This window comes from Phasianus colchicus, chromosome 21 (genome assembly GCF_987193195.1).
Source record: "Phasianus colchicus chromosome 21, bPhaCol1.hap1.1, whole genome shotgun sequence".
Lineage (NCBI taxonomy): Eukaryota > Metazoa > Chordata > Aves > Galliformes > Phasianidae > Phasianus > Phasianus colchicus.
Window position 1 is genome coordinate 8,575,001 of NC_143456.1, and position 16,500 is coordinate 8,591,500.

The window sequence follows — 16,500 nt, forward strand, 5'->3', positions numbered from 1 at the left end:
CATTTACTGATTTCCATAATGCCATATGTGATCTGCTAGCCTGACATAATGAAGGCAGAAAGAGAGCTGAAGTCATTTGAACATTCTCGCTTGCATGTCTGTCGCCAATTTAGAAAATAAATACCTATTGAGAGTTAGAGTTTCCTCTCGTCTTGGAGGAACATGGCAAGATTTGCATATGCAGATCGCAAAGCCTTTTTTCTCTTCCATTTTTCTTACTTTTTTTTTTTTTTTTTAATAGAGGAACAATGTGGAAGAATATTTTCCCCATGTGTTTTAGTGAGAAGGTGTTCCTGTAAGGAAAAATATATAATCTCAGTACTGAATGACACCTCTCACTTCCACTCTAGCTGAGACTCCTTGGCATCCCGACAAGGTGAAGCTTTATGAGCATCCAGAGTGCTGCTGAGTGACACTGACCTGCTGGATGCCTCTGGAGACTGGGAGTTGGAAAAAAAAAAAAAAAGATGGTTTATATTAAGGTTCATATTTTCTCAACATGCCAGTGTCTTGATGTGCAGAGTCTAAATTAATGCTTAAGAGATGTAACACTTGTAAAATGATTTCTTTTGCTCTATGAACTGTGAATTATGTTCATTTTATTGCAAGGGTGTTAAGCAAACACGGCATCTGATACAAAGCATGAAAGCAGGTACCTTTGGGAGGGCTGGAAGCGGGGATTCTGCCACCTGCAGAAGGTCACCAGCACAGAACAGTGTCAGGGCCATACTCTGGCCATGAAAATGTGAATGGCTTACAACTGATATAACTTCACAGCAGGTTTATACGTGTTCAGCAGCCAATTTAGTCCTTTTTCTCAGTCGGATCCCACAGCAAAGGAAGAAACCAGAGGTTTCCAAACAGCTTGCTCTTTGGTTGTAACCACCTCCTAGAGAGGCCTGACTTCGCGATTTAATGAACTTTCTGTTTATAAAAAGCAAATGACAGGTTAAGTAATGCACTTCAAAGTGTCACTGTTTGGGTGATTCCATCGGGATCCAAATTCATGGTTTTCTAACAGACCAGAGAGATGTGATCTTTTGAATTACATCACATACATTAGCGCACAACATTTCCTGACTGCTGTGAATAGTGGCCAGCAACACGCCGCGATTCTCCAGCTGGAGCACAGAGCTCGGCCTGCTGTAAAGCAGGGATTTTCCCAGAAGAAGCTTTGCTTTATATACACAACATGAAAACAGCAAAACTAGACAGAAAACTGACAGTGTGCATTACAGTTAGGATCCAGGCTGCCGCTCTGGCTTTACAGATGAGCAAGTAAACTACGCTGTGGGAGAAAGGTTTCAGAGTTCTGCTGGTTGTTCAGTTAAACATCAAGCCCTAAAAATATCATTTGGATTGCTGTTAACAACAACTTGAAGTTCATTAAAGTTATCTGACAGAGAAAAATCTGTGTGTGGGGATTAGTGGCTGGTGACCAATCTTTCTGTCAAAACCAAACTTTCTTTGAGGTTCAAAAGAGCGCAGTTAACTATTTAAAGACTCCCTCATCTCACTGCCCTCAGGAGTTGCCAACTCTTTGTTTACAAGAAATAGAAAGCTTGAAAAAGCTGTACTTTGTCCATGTTTTCCAAGTTCCACAAATTGCTGCAGATACAAAATGGAAAAAAAAACACAACATCACACTACTGAACTGGGAATGTCAAAACTGAATTAAAGCACCCCAGTAATATTACACAAAATAAGGTCTATCGAAACAATCTCTTCTAGCTCCCTGTATATCACACTTCCGAGTCTCTCTTTGCCCAGAGTAAATGATAAAGGATTTCAGCTTTCCAATTATAATACTGAATTGACCTATCGGGGTTTCCGGAGGGATCTGGGGAATTCTGAGTTTAAAAACTTTGTTCTCACTAAATTAAGAAAGATTTAGAAACATGGCAGTTTCAGAAAGGGACAAATGAACCAAACGATCCCAAGCTGGGAAGCAAACCCTGGAGTAAACTTGACTGCAAGCAGCAGAAATACAAAAACCGTGCCTTGAACTGTAAACTTCTCCCAGCAGTCTTACTGGGATTAATAAATCAGTCGTCGTGAGGCTGAAGAAGAGCTGTGCAGGCCCTGGTAATTGCAGGCTCCTGCCTAACAGCACAGAGCGAGCGGCAGCAAGCGATCCCGGCCGCCAATCCACAGGCTGCCATTAACCTCCCGGCCAATTACAGCCTCATTGGCAAAGCAAACAACGAATTATTGGCTGTTTAATCGGGCTTTTCTTCTCCCGCTCCGGCCCCTGTTTCTCATTCTGGTTTTTTTTTTTTCCCTCCCCTTTTCCTGTTGGCAAAAAAAAAAAAAAAGAGAGAAAAAAGAAGACCAACAACAAAAAAAAACCAACAAAAAATCCATTTGCAAACACCTGATACTCATCTGAGTCCTGCAGTTGTACAGTCTTGTTAAATTGTTACCACCTTTTCCACAAGCAGTTTTGGCAATTAACCTCGTGGTCATACACTTCAAAGGAAACAACTGTTGTGTTTAACCTCCTTGAGCTACCATGGATTCCTTTACGGATTTTTCTTCAAACACTTTCATCCCAAACAAAAATGCAGACTGATAAGATCCATGTTTGTTTTTCTGTTTTGCCCGTTTATTAAGATGACAAATATCCCGACTGCTCAGCGCTGCTCCTCGAGGCCCGCGCTGTCACCTCACACTGCTATGGCTCCAGCACTCCTTCAGAAACGCCTGCTGGATCCTCCACCTGACACGTCCCACCCCTCCCTGCAGATCTCCCACGTATTTCTCAATACCCCTAAAGGCTCAGAGAACAATATGCAGGCAGAATGCATGCTGAAGACAGAAGATGCCATTAGAAGTACATCCACTTTGTGCAACTCCATTTTTACTGAGAGGGGACAACTTCACACGTGAAAAAAGCTACAAATCCTCCACCTTCAATGAGATCCCGATCTCTCTAGCTGCTATTCTGGGTTAGCACAAGCTCGGTTAACTTTTCCTTCTGTCTAAACTTCTGACTACAACGTGTATTAATTTACCAGACCGCGCAGCTGCTCCTCAAGCAACTGGATAGCTAATGATAGGAAAGTACTGAGCAAACGCTACAGGAGCGCGATCGAATTACACGGAATGTCCTCCCCCCGATTTCCATTCTGGTGTTAGCACACATTTTTTCTCCAAAGTAATCACAGAAATGTAAAATGGGTTATTCTTAGGAAAAGCTTCCAATAGAGAGCCAACGATACCCGAAGTGTAGCAATGACCTTTTGCTACAGAGCATGCACACAGTGGCCGTGCTGCAGCCGGACCTCGGGGAAGCATCACTTTGCTCAGCTGCTGACTGCCCTGGGTGGCTGCAGGGGAGAAGGAACAAAATATTTCCCTGCGAAAAGAATGTAACAAAAGTTTGGTATCTGTCTTGAAGTGCAAGAAGGGAAAGCATTTGGGCAAGCATATGGCATGTGTTTCAGCTTGTGAGGGAGAAAAAAAAACTCGTGATGTTACGTGCAGTTCAGACCAAACAGAAAACTTATTCTGACTATTCTCATTTGTCAGAGGCTTTTCAAAACTAAGCAGATCTCTCCATAGCTCTGGATGTCAAAGGAGGGGGTAACCGGTGAGTACTGAATTTACATTTTAGGTTCTTTTAACTGCTTCCACTTTTAATTTTAATGTGCTTGTTGACAATGTGAAAAACTCCTTCAGTCAAAAAAAAAAAAAAGAAAGAAAGAAGAAATTAGCACATTAAATGATACATGGGTCTGGTGCTATGTTGCACAGTTCAGTGAACCCCTGCATAGATCAGCAAGATGGCTGGAAATGTCTCTTTCCGTCTGTTTTTCATCTCAAAGCCTGTGTACTCAGCAGAGTGTGAAGAGTGCCTCTCTCCCCTCCGAACGCTCTCCTGCTCGCCCCCCCCAAAAGACCCTGCAGCAGAGAACAGGAACTAGAGCAAATGCTTTTGTGAATTAAGAGATCTTGTGAGCGTAAATTTGGTCAGGCTGCTCCTTTCTGCAGGCCAGACCCGGCTGCTGCCCCAGGATGTGAACTGTCAGTTTGCATAGCTGGTGATGAGTTGCAGAACCATCAGTAAAGGTGAAGACGGCAGAAGCAAGAAAGATTCAAGACTGGTGGAAATCATTTCACAAGGAAAATTTCAGCCATCAGTGGGAGGAAGCTTTGAAAAATGCTGCCATTTCCGAGTCAGAACGAAGGAAAAATTAAATTACTGCCGGTGAGGCGAGCCAAAGTCGCATCTTCCCCTAGGGAGAGGTTTGATAATGGTAAACATTTGACAGCTGGCCTGAAGTTGTTATCTTGTTCTAACAGTTGTTATAGTCTGAATGAACATTTCTGATAAGAGAACAGAAAGAAAAACGCCAAATCATTTTTAATTTCTCACCTTCTATATTTTAAGCTGCGCTGCCCAAAGCCAACCAGGTTGGGAGCAGTTTGCCACCAGCAGCCGCTCGCAGCCCCGCGCTGACACGGAGCTGAGGAACCCGGTGTGAAGCTGATGGCAGCGCCCAGCTGGGCAGCAGGACGTGGGCAGGAATTCAGTATATATCGTGCAAACATCCATTCTGCTTCACAACCAGCAGCTACAGGAATTAATCACTACGCTGGAGTGAAATTGAGAAGATTAATCAATGTAAGAATTCATCTTCAAGATCTACCCCAAAACCTTATTTCTTTATTGCTTCACCTCCAGCTGCTGATGCACAACCACAGCAAGTTGCTGCCATCACTTCTCAAAGAACAACTAGGCAGCCAAGTTATAAAGGTAACAACCCCGGTTCCACCTGACCAGAGCAATAATGAATGAAAACCAGTTCTGTTTAAGCAGAAAAAGTATGCTATCTTCATAGGAAATTTAATTATACCCAAGGTTTTTGTGCTCAGTGGCTGACAAAGCCTGTATTGAAGAGGGAACTACGGCTCCGCTCTGCACTGCTGCTCACAGCTCCTCCCTTAGAAAAATACAGTTTGGATATGGAAAGTACATTACATGTATGTCAGAACCAAACCGCCATTCTGGAAGCAAGACTCTTCTGGGGGGAAAATCAGGAATGTATTTCTAAGCTGTTTAACTAAGGCAGCTTAACCTCTCAGAACACATACACTAAACATTTACCTCCCATTAAAAATAATTAAGATGAATATGTACCACGGTTATTAAACTCTGTTTAATGACTTACTGGGATGGCCTCTTGGTAAAGCTCTGTAGCACTGTGCACCTAAGGCCCTCCCATGGCAGAGTGGGCAACAAACCTGGCACGGCTCAGACTGACCAACAGCCTTTCCCTGCTACAGACACAGTAGTGCTCCAATTAGAGAGGCAGCGTGTAAAACTTGCTCCTTAGATACATAAATTAACTCCAAAACTCTCTCTGTATCTCCTATATTAACAGGTAGAAAGTGTTTCATTACTTTTTCAAGTGACTCTACCCCATCTTAAAGCAGGAGTATATAAATTGATATTAAAGAATGGTATTTTGAGAATGTTTCAAAGTAAGGTCAAACTCGTATTAAAAAACCTACTAGTGTAGGCTAAAATAACAGTCTGGCTGAGCAGCCCTCGGTGCATCTGGGTTCAATTACCTACTACATCCTTGCAATGTTTTCTACTAGCAAGAACAACGCAAGCAAGGCTTGGAGTTCACAAATAATGTCAAAGTTAGGTTATTCAGAAGAAGAACAGAATAAATCATCCAAAAATCACAGTCATATTGGCGGACAATTTTTTTCCCTTTCCTTCACTGAAAGCAGCACAATATTGCATAACAACAAATAAGGACAAAAGTCCTCACCTCACAGAGAGAGCTGAACTCGGTTGGAACGCCTGCTCCAAATGGGAGGGACAAGCACAGACTGCATGACAGCCCAGGCACCAGCCAACCTCACGCTTGGGTCAAACAACCCTGATCTACCACACTGTCACCATAATGGCTTTTGCTTTTTCTGTTTGACCCAAGAACAATGAGGTTGGATTAACATTAATTATTTGCATTCAGCAAACTGCTGCGTGGAACCAGGTCTGCTCCAGCAGCAGCAGGCTTCGGCCACCTCGGCAGAGCACACAGCTTCACCCCACCAAGTACTCTGCGTCTTGCGCTGTGCCAAGGCAGTCAGTGAGGATTTAAGAGCTGGGGGGGAAGGAAATGCTGCAGCTCACACCTAGGAGTGACATGGGTGAGTGGGATGAGGGGCAAGGAGCAGCCCCAGCACAGCTGACGTAGGACACAGGTCGGCTGCCAGCTCCGCTCTGCTCAGCACAAGTTCTGAGGTTGCACTTCCATCAGGAATGCAATGGCAACAGGGGCTCTGTGCAACCAAAGGCCGGCCTCCAGAGGATGTGAAAATCATCATTCACTTCCATAATGCCCATAAAAATGCAACTGTCAGTAAAACTGCTCAAAATTATGTATGTTCTCGGCCCATTGGATAAAATATTAGAAAGTGTTCTCCTTAATACTCAGCAGAGCTCTACAAAACATGTTAAAAGCCAGCAACAAGTCACTATCATCAGAAATGCTTTTGTCTTGCACAAGGAATTCAGTCCATTCTGCTTGGATCAAACCAATAATAAATACATCTACTAGGTGAAGAATCAGATTAAATTTAGAGGGAAAAGCATCTTTTACCCAGTCAGCATTCGTCATCATACTTCCAAATTACAACATAAGGATACTTTAAATCACGTAATATACAAATGCCACATTATATTTATATTTATTATAAATTCATACTACTGTAATGTACCTAATTGTATCAGGTCATTTCTTATAGAAAAGCAGCAGTATAAAAGTTTCATGCAGGAGCAGGCTGGCTGTTGATTAATTCACTCTCGCAGACGAGGCCCTGCTGCACACACACACACACACACACACACACACACACACACGGCTGTGCCATTTGCTGCAGCTCACCCAGCCCAGCACCCACACAGATCAGAGCCTGCTGCTCCTGTTTCAGACCAAACTGACTCCCAGAATTTCATTTCTTCACTGCATGCTGGAGCTGGGAGCCATGGCAGAAGGGAGGTCGCGGGGTTTTGCATTTTATGAAGAACAAAGGGAAGCAACTCCAATACAATCTTGAAATAGAGCTTCAGGCAGAATTGTCTTTTGTAAAAATTATATTCCTCTCACTACGATGTGTAAGTATCTGCTCTTATCTAATAAAAAGATCCTTTTGAAGTAAGTGGTTCGGTTGGCCTGTGCCATGCCTGTGTCACTAACGTAGAAGAAAGGCCTGCTGAATGCAGTATGTGAGCTTTGTCTCATCTCTATCACTTTGAACTGTAAAAGCAGCAAGAACAAAACTAGAAGGGATGCCAAGCGCTCAATACTGGACAGCGACTTCCTTTAAATCTCTCCAACTTTGTAACCAACTGCAGTGAATCTGTACGCAATAGCAGTGTGCAGTAAGTTGCTGCATAGGTAACACCCAAACATTGAGAAAATGCTTCGTGGCTCAGTGGATAAAAGTAATCTTAGAAAGCAAGAAAAGAAAGTTCCAGGCAAGCATTCTCTGTGAAAAGAGACATAAATAAGGAAGTGTTTTGGAAAGATACCTTAAGCCAATTCCATCCATTTGCATTTTATTACTATAAAGGTGCAAGCAAGTGACAACAGAAGTAAAAGGCCAAAGATTCTCTTTATAGATCTCTAGAAATTAGGGGTTTAGAAAATCCTTCAGCTTTTTCAAAAGAGAAAATGGTGCACTGGACAGATAACTGAGATCCTGCATCCACACCTCCATATCTTGGTAATGATTTGCCCAAAGCCTGAGTCAAAGCCTGCTGTTGGACTGATGGGTGCACAGACAGCAATCCCAGAGTTATTAATTCCACAACTTCTGAGAACACTTGCTTGTATTTCCAGCAGTGTTATATCACCCAACAAAGAGTTTTACCAGCAGGAAAGTGGACCAAATAATCACTGTTCTGTATTATCTTTCTGAAGACTTCTTGCACAGCAAGTATGTTACTTTGCTGAATGCAGATCTTGTCATTCTCAAATTAGCAAATTAGTTTTAAACACTTTACATGTGATTATGCATAATGAATAAATTAATACACATTTGTGATGGAGCGTTTCAAAAAAAGCAATGCAACATCTTTCAGCTACCCTTTCTTAAAACCCTAATATGCTTGTGCATAAATAAAGCCCTTAGCTTGCTTGGATAGACTCTCAGTGAGACGTGCCGATGGTGCTAATTCAGAGCAGAAAACACTCTTATTCCAGGCCACTGCAGTGAAGTGACATTTACCTAATGCAGCTATAAATTTCCTGATAATTAGTGGGCAGCTGATGGTGATGCAGTCTGACTAGTGCAGCAATGCCAGCCCCAAACTAGCTCTACAACACCCACAAGTTAATCAGAATTAGAAACAAAAATTTCCAAAATTCGGAATAGTGCAATGGCTCACAGACGAAGGCTGGTGCCATCAAGTGTACACCAGCTGCTGGGAACCTTCAATGTTCCAGGCACTGCTCACTACAAACAGCTCCTATTTACACTCAACAACTGTCAGTGTCAAAGGACTCACACGACTTTTCCTTCAGACACACAACCAGCACTTCCTGAATTCCACACAACTGTGGAGCAATTCAGTTAAGTTTGCAGCAGATCACACAGGATCTTTCACCTGTCCTGGAGTTTTTTCATCCTCTGTCATTACCACATAAAACAAAGAAGTTCCACAAAAACGATATTAAAGAATCTTCTTTTATTTTTCAGACCTAGTGCAGAAAAATTCTAACATTCTGGAAGTATGAAACTGAACAGTAGCTGTAGATGCCTTTGTACAGTAAGTTTATTTAACACGACAAGAACTACCATGGAAGTTCTAAGTAGATTCTCAGACAGAGAGAAAACACAGACCTATCCTTTAAAATACTTTCTCAAAACAATCTCTGACCTTTAGGTGCATCATGACCAAGGCCAGTCAATCAGGGAAAGCCCTTCTCCCTCCTCGTTCCCTGGATGAACTATTTCTTTGCCACAGTAGTTTAGAAGGAGAAAGGGACCTTCTGCAGGATAGCTTCAAACACTATTCTAAGGCAAAGAGCGAGATAAAATTTTGCATGAGAGCTCATTAATGTTTGGAAAGTACTCTGAAACTCTTGTTGAATGCAAAGCACCATTCATATGCCATTCAGAGCCCAGTGTGACTGCACAGCTGATGCTCCCAGCAGGGCTCACACACCTAGGAGCCCTTCCAGCCCAAATTTCCCTGTCACCCTATTCAAGAACCTCCTCCTGCACCTCAGCTGGATGGAGAGCAGACAGCACAGCCTCCCCGGGCATGACAGCACTGCATTTCTCTGATAAACCCTCCCTTGGTGGAAGGGTACCCTTCATACAAGCACAAACCTGACACAACGGCAGGAGATTAGGATGGACTGTAACAGACCTACCTAATTCCTGTGTGCACAGTGCAAGAGCCCATAAAGCCATGGAATGTTTTTCTAAGCACTCAGCTTTTCAGTTCGCACACCAATTACAACCCGTGCTGATCTCTGAAAATGAAAAATCCCACAGAATTAAAAAGACAACGAGAACACCCCAAACCCAAAAGAGGGTAAAAGCATTATGCTGATTTTTGTTTTGAATTTCTACCTAGCAGAAACACTGCACCTTCCAGCACCTACCAATATGTGTTTGAAATCTGGCCTGAGTTACGCACCCAACGCTAGATAGGAACTTTCTGACCTCTCTCTGATTTAAAACTTGCCTGTAAGCATTACTTGTTGTCATTCCTTTTCCTTATTAAAGAAGGTAGTTGGGGAAAAAAAGATGATTAAAGATATCAAACAAACACCAAACCTCATGTGAATGGACTGTTGGAAAATAAAGTACAATTTAATGATGTGAGAAATTAGATGAAACTGTCAAGTTTAAAGAATCTTAAAATGGTTAACAGGTCAAAACATAAAAACTTCTTTATGTATAGAGTGAATATAAAGGGAACATGGTAAGTATCTGCCAAGGGTTAATTGCAACCCTGCATGAAAAGCAGTTAACAAGTGAGAGTTAGAACACCCAGGAGGAAAAGAAAAATTTTTCCAGTGCCATGAGAAATAAACAACAAGGGGGAAATATTTCCTTTGGCCACTGTTACCTCCTCTCCAAAAGCTCAGAGGAACAGTGGGAATGCCAAGGCCTGGTTTGCTCTTGACTCCCTCTGAAACATTTGTCTTCATTACCACTCTTTTTAATCAGGGCTCCTTCATGAGTGTTTCTGCTCAGCCCCCAAGGGGCAACTCTGGGCTGCGATAAATCAGCATCCATACCGCAAGTCACTAATCAGCACTCTCAGGGAAAGAATAACAGCGAAGTGCAGACCACTAAAGGCTTGGAGAAACCTGAGGGCTCAGTGGCCTCAAGGAAGAACGGCCTACATAAAAACAGCAAGGCAGTGAACCATCACTACCTTCTAGGCTTTGCGGGACTTGCATTCAGAGCAATCATTTAAAAGCCTCCTGCGCACAGATGGTTCTCGCTTATGAAGGGTTATTGATAAAGAGGAAATGTGCTACCACCTTTGTGCTTGGTTCAGCTAATACAGTGAATTTCACTTCTACTTCCTACTAGAAAGAGCCCAAGGAAAAAAAACTCAGTAATGGACACCTCGTGCTGCAGACCTACAATTTTTGGAGAGGAAGATCCATGTATAATAAAATGTGGAAAGAGAAATCACTGGAGCATGACTTATTCCCAGGACACTTCCTTTTTTATTCTTTTGTTTTTAAAGGTTATTTACAAACAGAACTCTTAAACAGTTGCCATTTTAAAAGGAAAATATCAGCACACGTTATCCTCACTCACGGTGTTCAACCTGCATCTGATCTCTTTCAAACTACTGCCTGAGGTTCCAACTATAGAAACAATTAGTATTTCAATAGTCATTATTATTCCTTAAAATTGTACAAAATCCCAAGAACACATCCATGCTTGCCAAAGACATCACAGAAAAAATCCTGAATGCACACCCAAAACCTTTCTGCTTTTTCCCAAGTAGTTTGAATGCCAGCACCACTATGAAATAACTGAGAGCTGTAAAACCATACTAAGTATTGGCATCCAAATTAGCAAACTAAGCATCCTCGTATCCAATAGCTGTTAAACAAAAATCCCAGAGCAAGCTTTTCCAAAACCACAATTGCAGCCATCCACAATTTTTTCCTTGTTAAGAGTCATCTCTATGGTACCTGGAAACCTGGCCCGTGTAGATAAACGATTATGGCCATAGAAGGAAAGATCACAGAAAAAGAATCTCGCACCGCGCCTACTTCCCAGCTCGGCTGCATCCAGCAATCACATCCACCCAGCGACCAGCCTCCCCAAGCTGAGCCTTAAATCCTTCCACAACCCTGAACCAACCAAACAGATCTGCTGTTGTTTACTAATTTTCTTGATGTTTTCGACTATATAAATTGTCTTCAGTTTTAACTGGGAGGAGAAGAAGGGCACCTGCTAATGCTACAAGGCCAAACCTTTGAGCTCTGCCTGTGCGCGCCTCACTCTTCGGTATTCCTGCGGTGGGGTACAGCCATAGCATCTCTATTTCTGTATCTCACAGAGACAGCATTTTAAGGTGGTTAGGGATTCTAGGTTTAACTCTGATTTAAATTAAGGAAGGATAATGACCACATGCATTAGCATTAGTATGCTTCACTGCTTTCCAAGGGCCCCGTCAGACACGGGCTCTGCCAGGTACTGGCTGGCTTCCTCAGGACCCAGAGCAGCAGGAACCACACTGCTCTGACTCCTCCCTGCTGAGCCTTTCCAAAAGCAGCAGAGAACCACAGGTACAGAGCAGCTTTGACACTAAGGTTTAATCCTGAGTGGGCTGAATCCCAAATGGATGGCAAGGCAAGAGATATAACCTTTGCCATTAACTCGTCATGAACTTCTAAGTGATTCTAGGCTCACAACCAAGTCTCTTACATTTAAAGGGGTTACTGTGAGCAACCTAAAAACATTTACTACTTCACGTTAATCAAAGTAACAATAAAAAATCTGCTACCTATGCTTATTAATTAACGTGTTTTTAACATAGGAGTTACCTAAGTAACTTCAGATTGTTAAAAGAAGCACACAGCATTCGGTCCAGGGAGACCAACAATCTGTTAGTACTATAAATAGGTGGTTCAGTAAAGTCAGAGATGAGTTGTATTAGAAGAGCTGCTAAATCAGAGCATGGAATGTAACAAAAATATTCAACTGTGCTACTTTACTTCAAAGAATTCAATATACTTCAGTGTTCCTTTCTCAAAGATGAAAATTGTCATTTAAGTTGTCTGGTCCCACTCCACTTAAATGATCCTTTAATTTCCTTTCTTATTTCTAAGCCCTCAGGTGGCTAGTGCAATGCTATCTGCCCTTGGTTGCATGTAAAGTTCACAGCTTCTTGCCTGATCTCATGATCCTCTCTCAAAACAGCACTTTCAGAAGCGTTTCCTGTCTAGCTCTGCCTTGCGTGATTTGCTCCTTGGCTGCATCAGCTGCCAGACCAAATCCCTTTCGTGGAAAGCCATAGAACGCTCAGCACGGCCCCATCCCCCTCCACCTAGGGCCTGACATCCGGAACTGACTTAGGAAGTACTCTAATGGTTACCAAATTTTTGGGAACTGCCTTAGCTTTTCTGAGTTAAACATATGTTCAGTACAGGCAGCATCCACCATCACCACTTGACCTTACGGCAGCCTTCAAGTTGCTGATTTTTCTTTTCCCTCTTTTTTTTTTTTTCCTTGAAAAAACAAGAAAACTTTTACCAGATAACACATGATGTAAATGCAGAATTATGTTGTGAAATGACTGCAAACATGCTGTTTTCCAGATGTTTGACGAGACAGTAAAGAAACAGCACAAAGAAGGGTCAACAGTTTCCGTCAGAGTCTCTGCTGGGTTCCACATGAAAAAAACCCCAAACCCCAACATTCAGCTCTCGTAAATTCAGGGGACTTTGCACAGCTGTCAAGCTATTTAGGCTTCAGAAATAAAACGAAAGGTTGCCCCGTCATCTGCCAAATTTCACTCCATCAATAGGTGGTTAAAAGGCATTTGACTGTTATACATTCTATGTATTTCCTAAAACCATTATTACCTCAAATGAAAGGGACTGCCTGGGAATTGCTGCTCCTGGTAAAAGATATCTGAGGCAAGCAGGGCTGCATCCTCTGATTGCTTATAAATGCAGATCTTCCCTGATGTACATGAAAACAAAGCTGTAGAAGAAGTAATCAAAAAGAGCCAGGAGAAGTCAAAGAAAATGGCAGCTGCCAGGCATTCCCCTTAACCTCACCAGGGCAGGAACGATGACTACTGCTGCCACGAGGAATGCCAGCTTTTATTATTCACCACCTACTCCCCAGTTGATGTCAGAAGGACACCAATCACCCTGTGACCATCAGTGCTATCGGCATGGTGCCTGGTGAGGCTGCAGAAGCAGACATCTCTGCCCAAACTCACTGTGATCTGAGGGACTGGGATTTCATTTCTCTCCAACTCTGCTTCCTCTCTCAGGATACAAACCTGTCCTTTCAGATGAGACCATCAGGAACAGCCATTATAAGACCATCTTTGCGATGCTTGTCTTAGGTCCCCATTTCCACTCTAGTGATTTTTACTGAGTACCTTACTTGTGATGGGCTGGGTGATATTTTTTACAGAAACTAGTTCAATTTATCTTGAAATTCTGCATGTTTTTACATAGAAAAACACATGATATACAGACAGCTCGGCCACAACGAAACAATACTGCAGACATGCTCATTTATTAGCATGGGATTCACTCCATGATCATTGCCTGGAATGCCTTTTAATGACACGTGGCTTCACAAGGTCACCAGCAACTTCCCTGCTCTGCTATGGGCAGCATGGTCAGCCACTTGCACTGAACCCAGCCAGCAAGGATTACAACAGCCAGCAAGCAGATTCACATCCTGCATCACTGAGGTTCTGGATGCAGGAGAAAACCAAACATAAATATGCTCTACGCAAGGATACCAGCTAGAGGGATCACAGTGAGCTATGGCAGGCCCTTATGTGAAGAAGACACCACTGAAGTCAATTTAACTCCAAACAGCATTTATCTGTGGAGCTACTCTGAAAACTGCCCATTCTGTTAAGGCTGCACCAATCAGTAAGCCCCCCAAACAAACCCCAAGCCCACCCTGAATTAATTCACAGCATTCAGCAGCAAGTAACAGCCAGTAGTTGGCAGCACATTCCCCCTATTTCAGACACAAGCCCTGGGGAAATCTCCCCCAACCACCCGAAAACTGCATCTAATGGTATGTTCAGAACATTTCTGTTCTCCTTCTCTGCAGTAATCAGGATAAAATGCCATTGTGCTCTGTCTGCCTCGCTGCTGTGTGAGATACACGTCTTCCAGGAAAGCCTGACAGAGAAGATGAGCCGGATTTCCCAGTGCCACCGACTCAATAAAATCCCTGGCTTGTCTTCTTTTGTGTCATTACAGCATTAAAATATTGCACAATGTGAAATATACACTTAATTTTACTTACAGTGAAGGAAATCATTCCTTTGGTTGTGAAAGAGTTAATAAGGAACAAAAATCACACACAGTGCGTGTTAAAGGTTAGAGGAATAATCAGTCATTTGAAAAACACTACATAAACATTTTTCCGGATGCAATTTTCAGTCCAAGGATACATTTCCCAGTAGAAATCAGCAGCTAAAAAGGAAATCATTTAGTCTCCATAAGTGCCAAATTGTATCCTGATTTTTCCTGGTCTGGCTCGGCTTTCAAAACTAGTGGTTCAACTTCTGCAATCTTTCACCCAATGACTATATAAACACATCCTTATAAGACAGACATAATCCTTGGGTGGGCCAATTTATGTTGGATTATGAAAATACTTAAAGTACAGAATCGTATAATGACTGTTGTCCTTTGGTTTTTGCTAAAGGGAAAAAAAAAACACCCCAGCTAATGCAGACAGTCTACACTGTTTCAAAAGGCAATTTGCGACGTTCTTCTTTTGCAACTGTGTCGACATCTTTGAAGATAATGAGTCAGCATTAAACCTATTATTTAGTTATCGCAAGCTCTATTCTAATGACAGCTAATGTGACACACATCTATTTTGATCTTTCACGTGCAGAAAAGAAAAACTCTGGCAAGTTGTCCTCATTTCAACATGGTCAGTTAGTGCACAGCGCGAGCACAGGCAGTGCCACACAACTGCTCAGCTCTCTAACTGAGTTGTTATGAGCACCAGCCAGAAAAACAATCCTCACTCTTGACAATGCTTTGGCTACTCTCCGCTTGGTTAAAGGTTACATAAATAGTAGTTTTAAGAAGGATGAAACAATCGCCACACAAAGCAAACAAATTCATTCGTAATTTATTGCTGCCCCATGCACACACACACACCCATGTACAAATGGATACTTTCAAAAAATTATCTGTTCCTGCGCATTTATACTTTCAGCAACGCAACTCAGAAACAATGGAAACTTTTATTCTTCATGGAAAGGTAAATTCTGGTTTTTCACTTCCCTTCTGAGGCTCTGGACTTTTTACAGGCGACTACAAAAGTCAGCACGGTAAAAGCCAACAGTATCCTATCTTCAACACTTTGCATGTGGTAGGAGAGAACTTTCCTTTTCCTCCAATGTATAAAGTTATGTGAAAGAAGACATTTTTCTAGTCTACAGAGAGTAAAGAATAAATTATAGTGATAAGATCTGGAAAAGTTTGGCTGGAAGTTAAGAGATTTTCACATCTGTGTCTACACATTCATGTCTTGGGAATAATGTATCTCAAGTACCAGTCACATAAAAATGCAAGAAATTGCTCCTCTCACAAACATAGCAAAACCATTCATTGTACTTACGTCTACACTTTGACCAGTAGCTTGTAACAGCGATCTGACTTAGCAAACTACAGTGTTTTCCCCTCATTTAAAATATGAACTATTCAATATGTATACATAAAAACATACACTAACACGCATACAACTTAATTCATCATTGCATTATTCACTCTGAGCTTGAATAATTCAGTCACGCCGTTCCACCAGATGCAGTGATACCACAGCATGTGACACCACAATGTGAACTGCTCAGCCTGATTTACGCCCCGCAAAGTCAGGGACCATCTTTCCCCCAGCTTCACAGGGCTCTGCATGCACACTGACTGCCTTTCCAGGCAGATTCCAACTCCGTTAGGAACTATAATCCAGTGTCACATCAGCAGCATTGGAGAACCCACCCATTTATTAAAATAAAACTGAGCACGGCGCAGCCTTTTATCCACCTGGGACAGAGCGCGTGCAGAAGATGCACTCAGCTGAGCACAACGAGCAGTTCTGTATGAAGAGCCTTCAAGAAGCTTTCTGCGTCAACTCAAGGTAAAAGAATGACTGGAAAAACAAAACAAAACACCATGACCCCTGTCTGAACACAGCCTCCTTCTATAGAACAGCTGCTCAGCCAGCGCACACAGCGCGCCTGCTGACGTGTCCATCCAGACTTCTCACTCC

The 16,500-nt window shown here is 42.4% G+C and overlaps 1 protein-coding gene across 16 annotated transcripts in view; it reads right to left on the reverse strand.

Moving 5' to 3' along the window:
* Positions 1-16,500, reverse strand: part of BCAS3 (BCAS3 microtubule associated cell migration factor) — a 304,411-nt gene that overhangs the window by 132,185 nt on the left and 155,726 nt on the right. Inside the window, exon 24 of one of the 16 annotated variants that reach the window (XM_090122768.1) lies at positions 1-16,499. This exon is cut by the window's left edge and continues 258 nt beyond it. The exons of the other annotated variants lie outside the window; for them this stretch is intronic. Within the exon in view, the coding sequence (XP_089978894.1) occupies positions 16,447-16,499 (53 nt within the window). The 3' untranslated portion in view covers positions 1-16,446. The remainder of the gene's footprint in view (position 16,500) is intronic. 16 annotated transcript variants of the gene reach the window in all.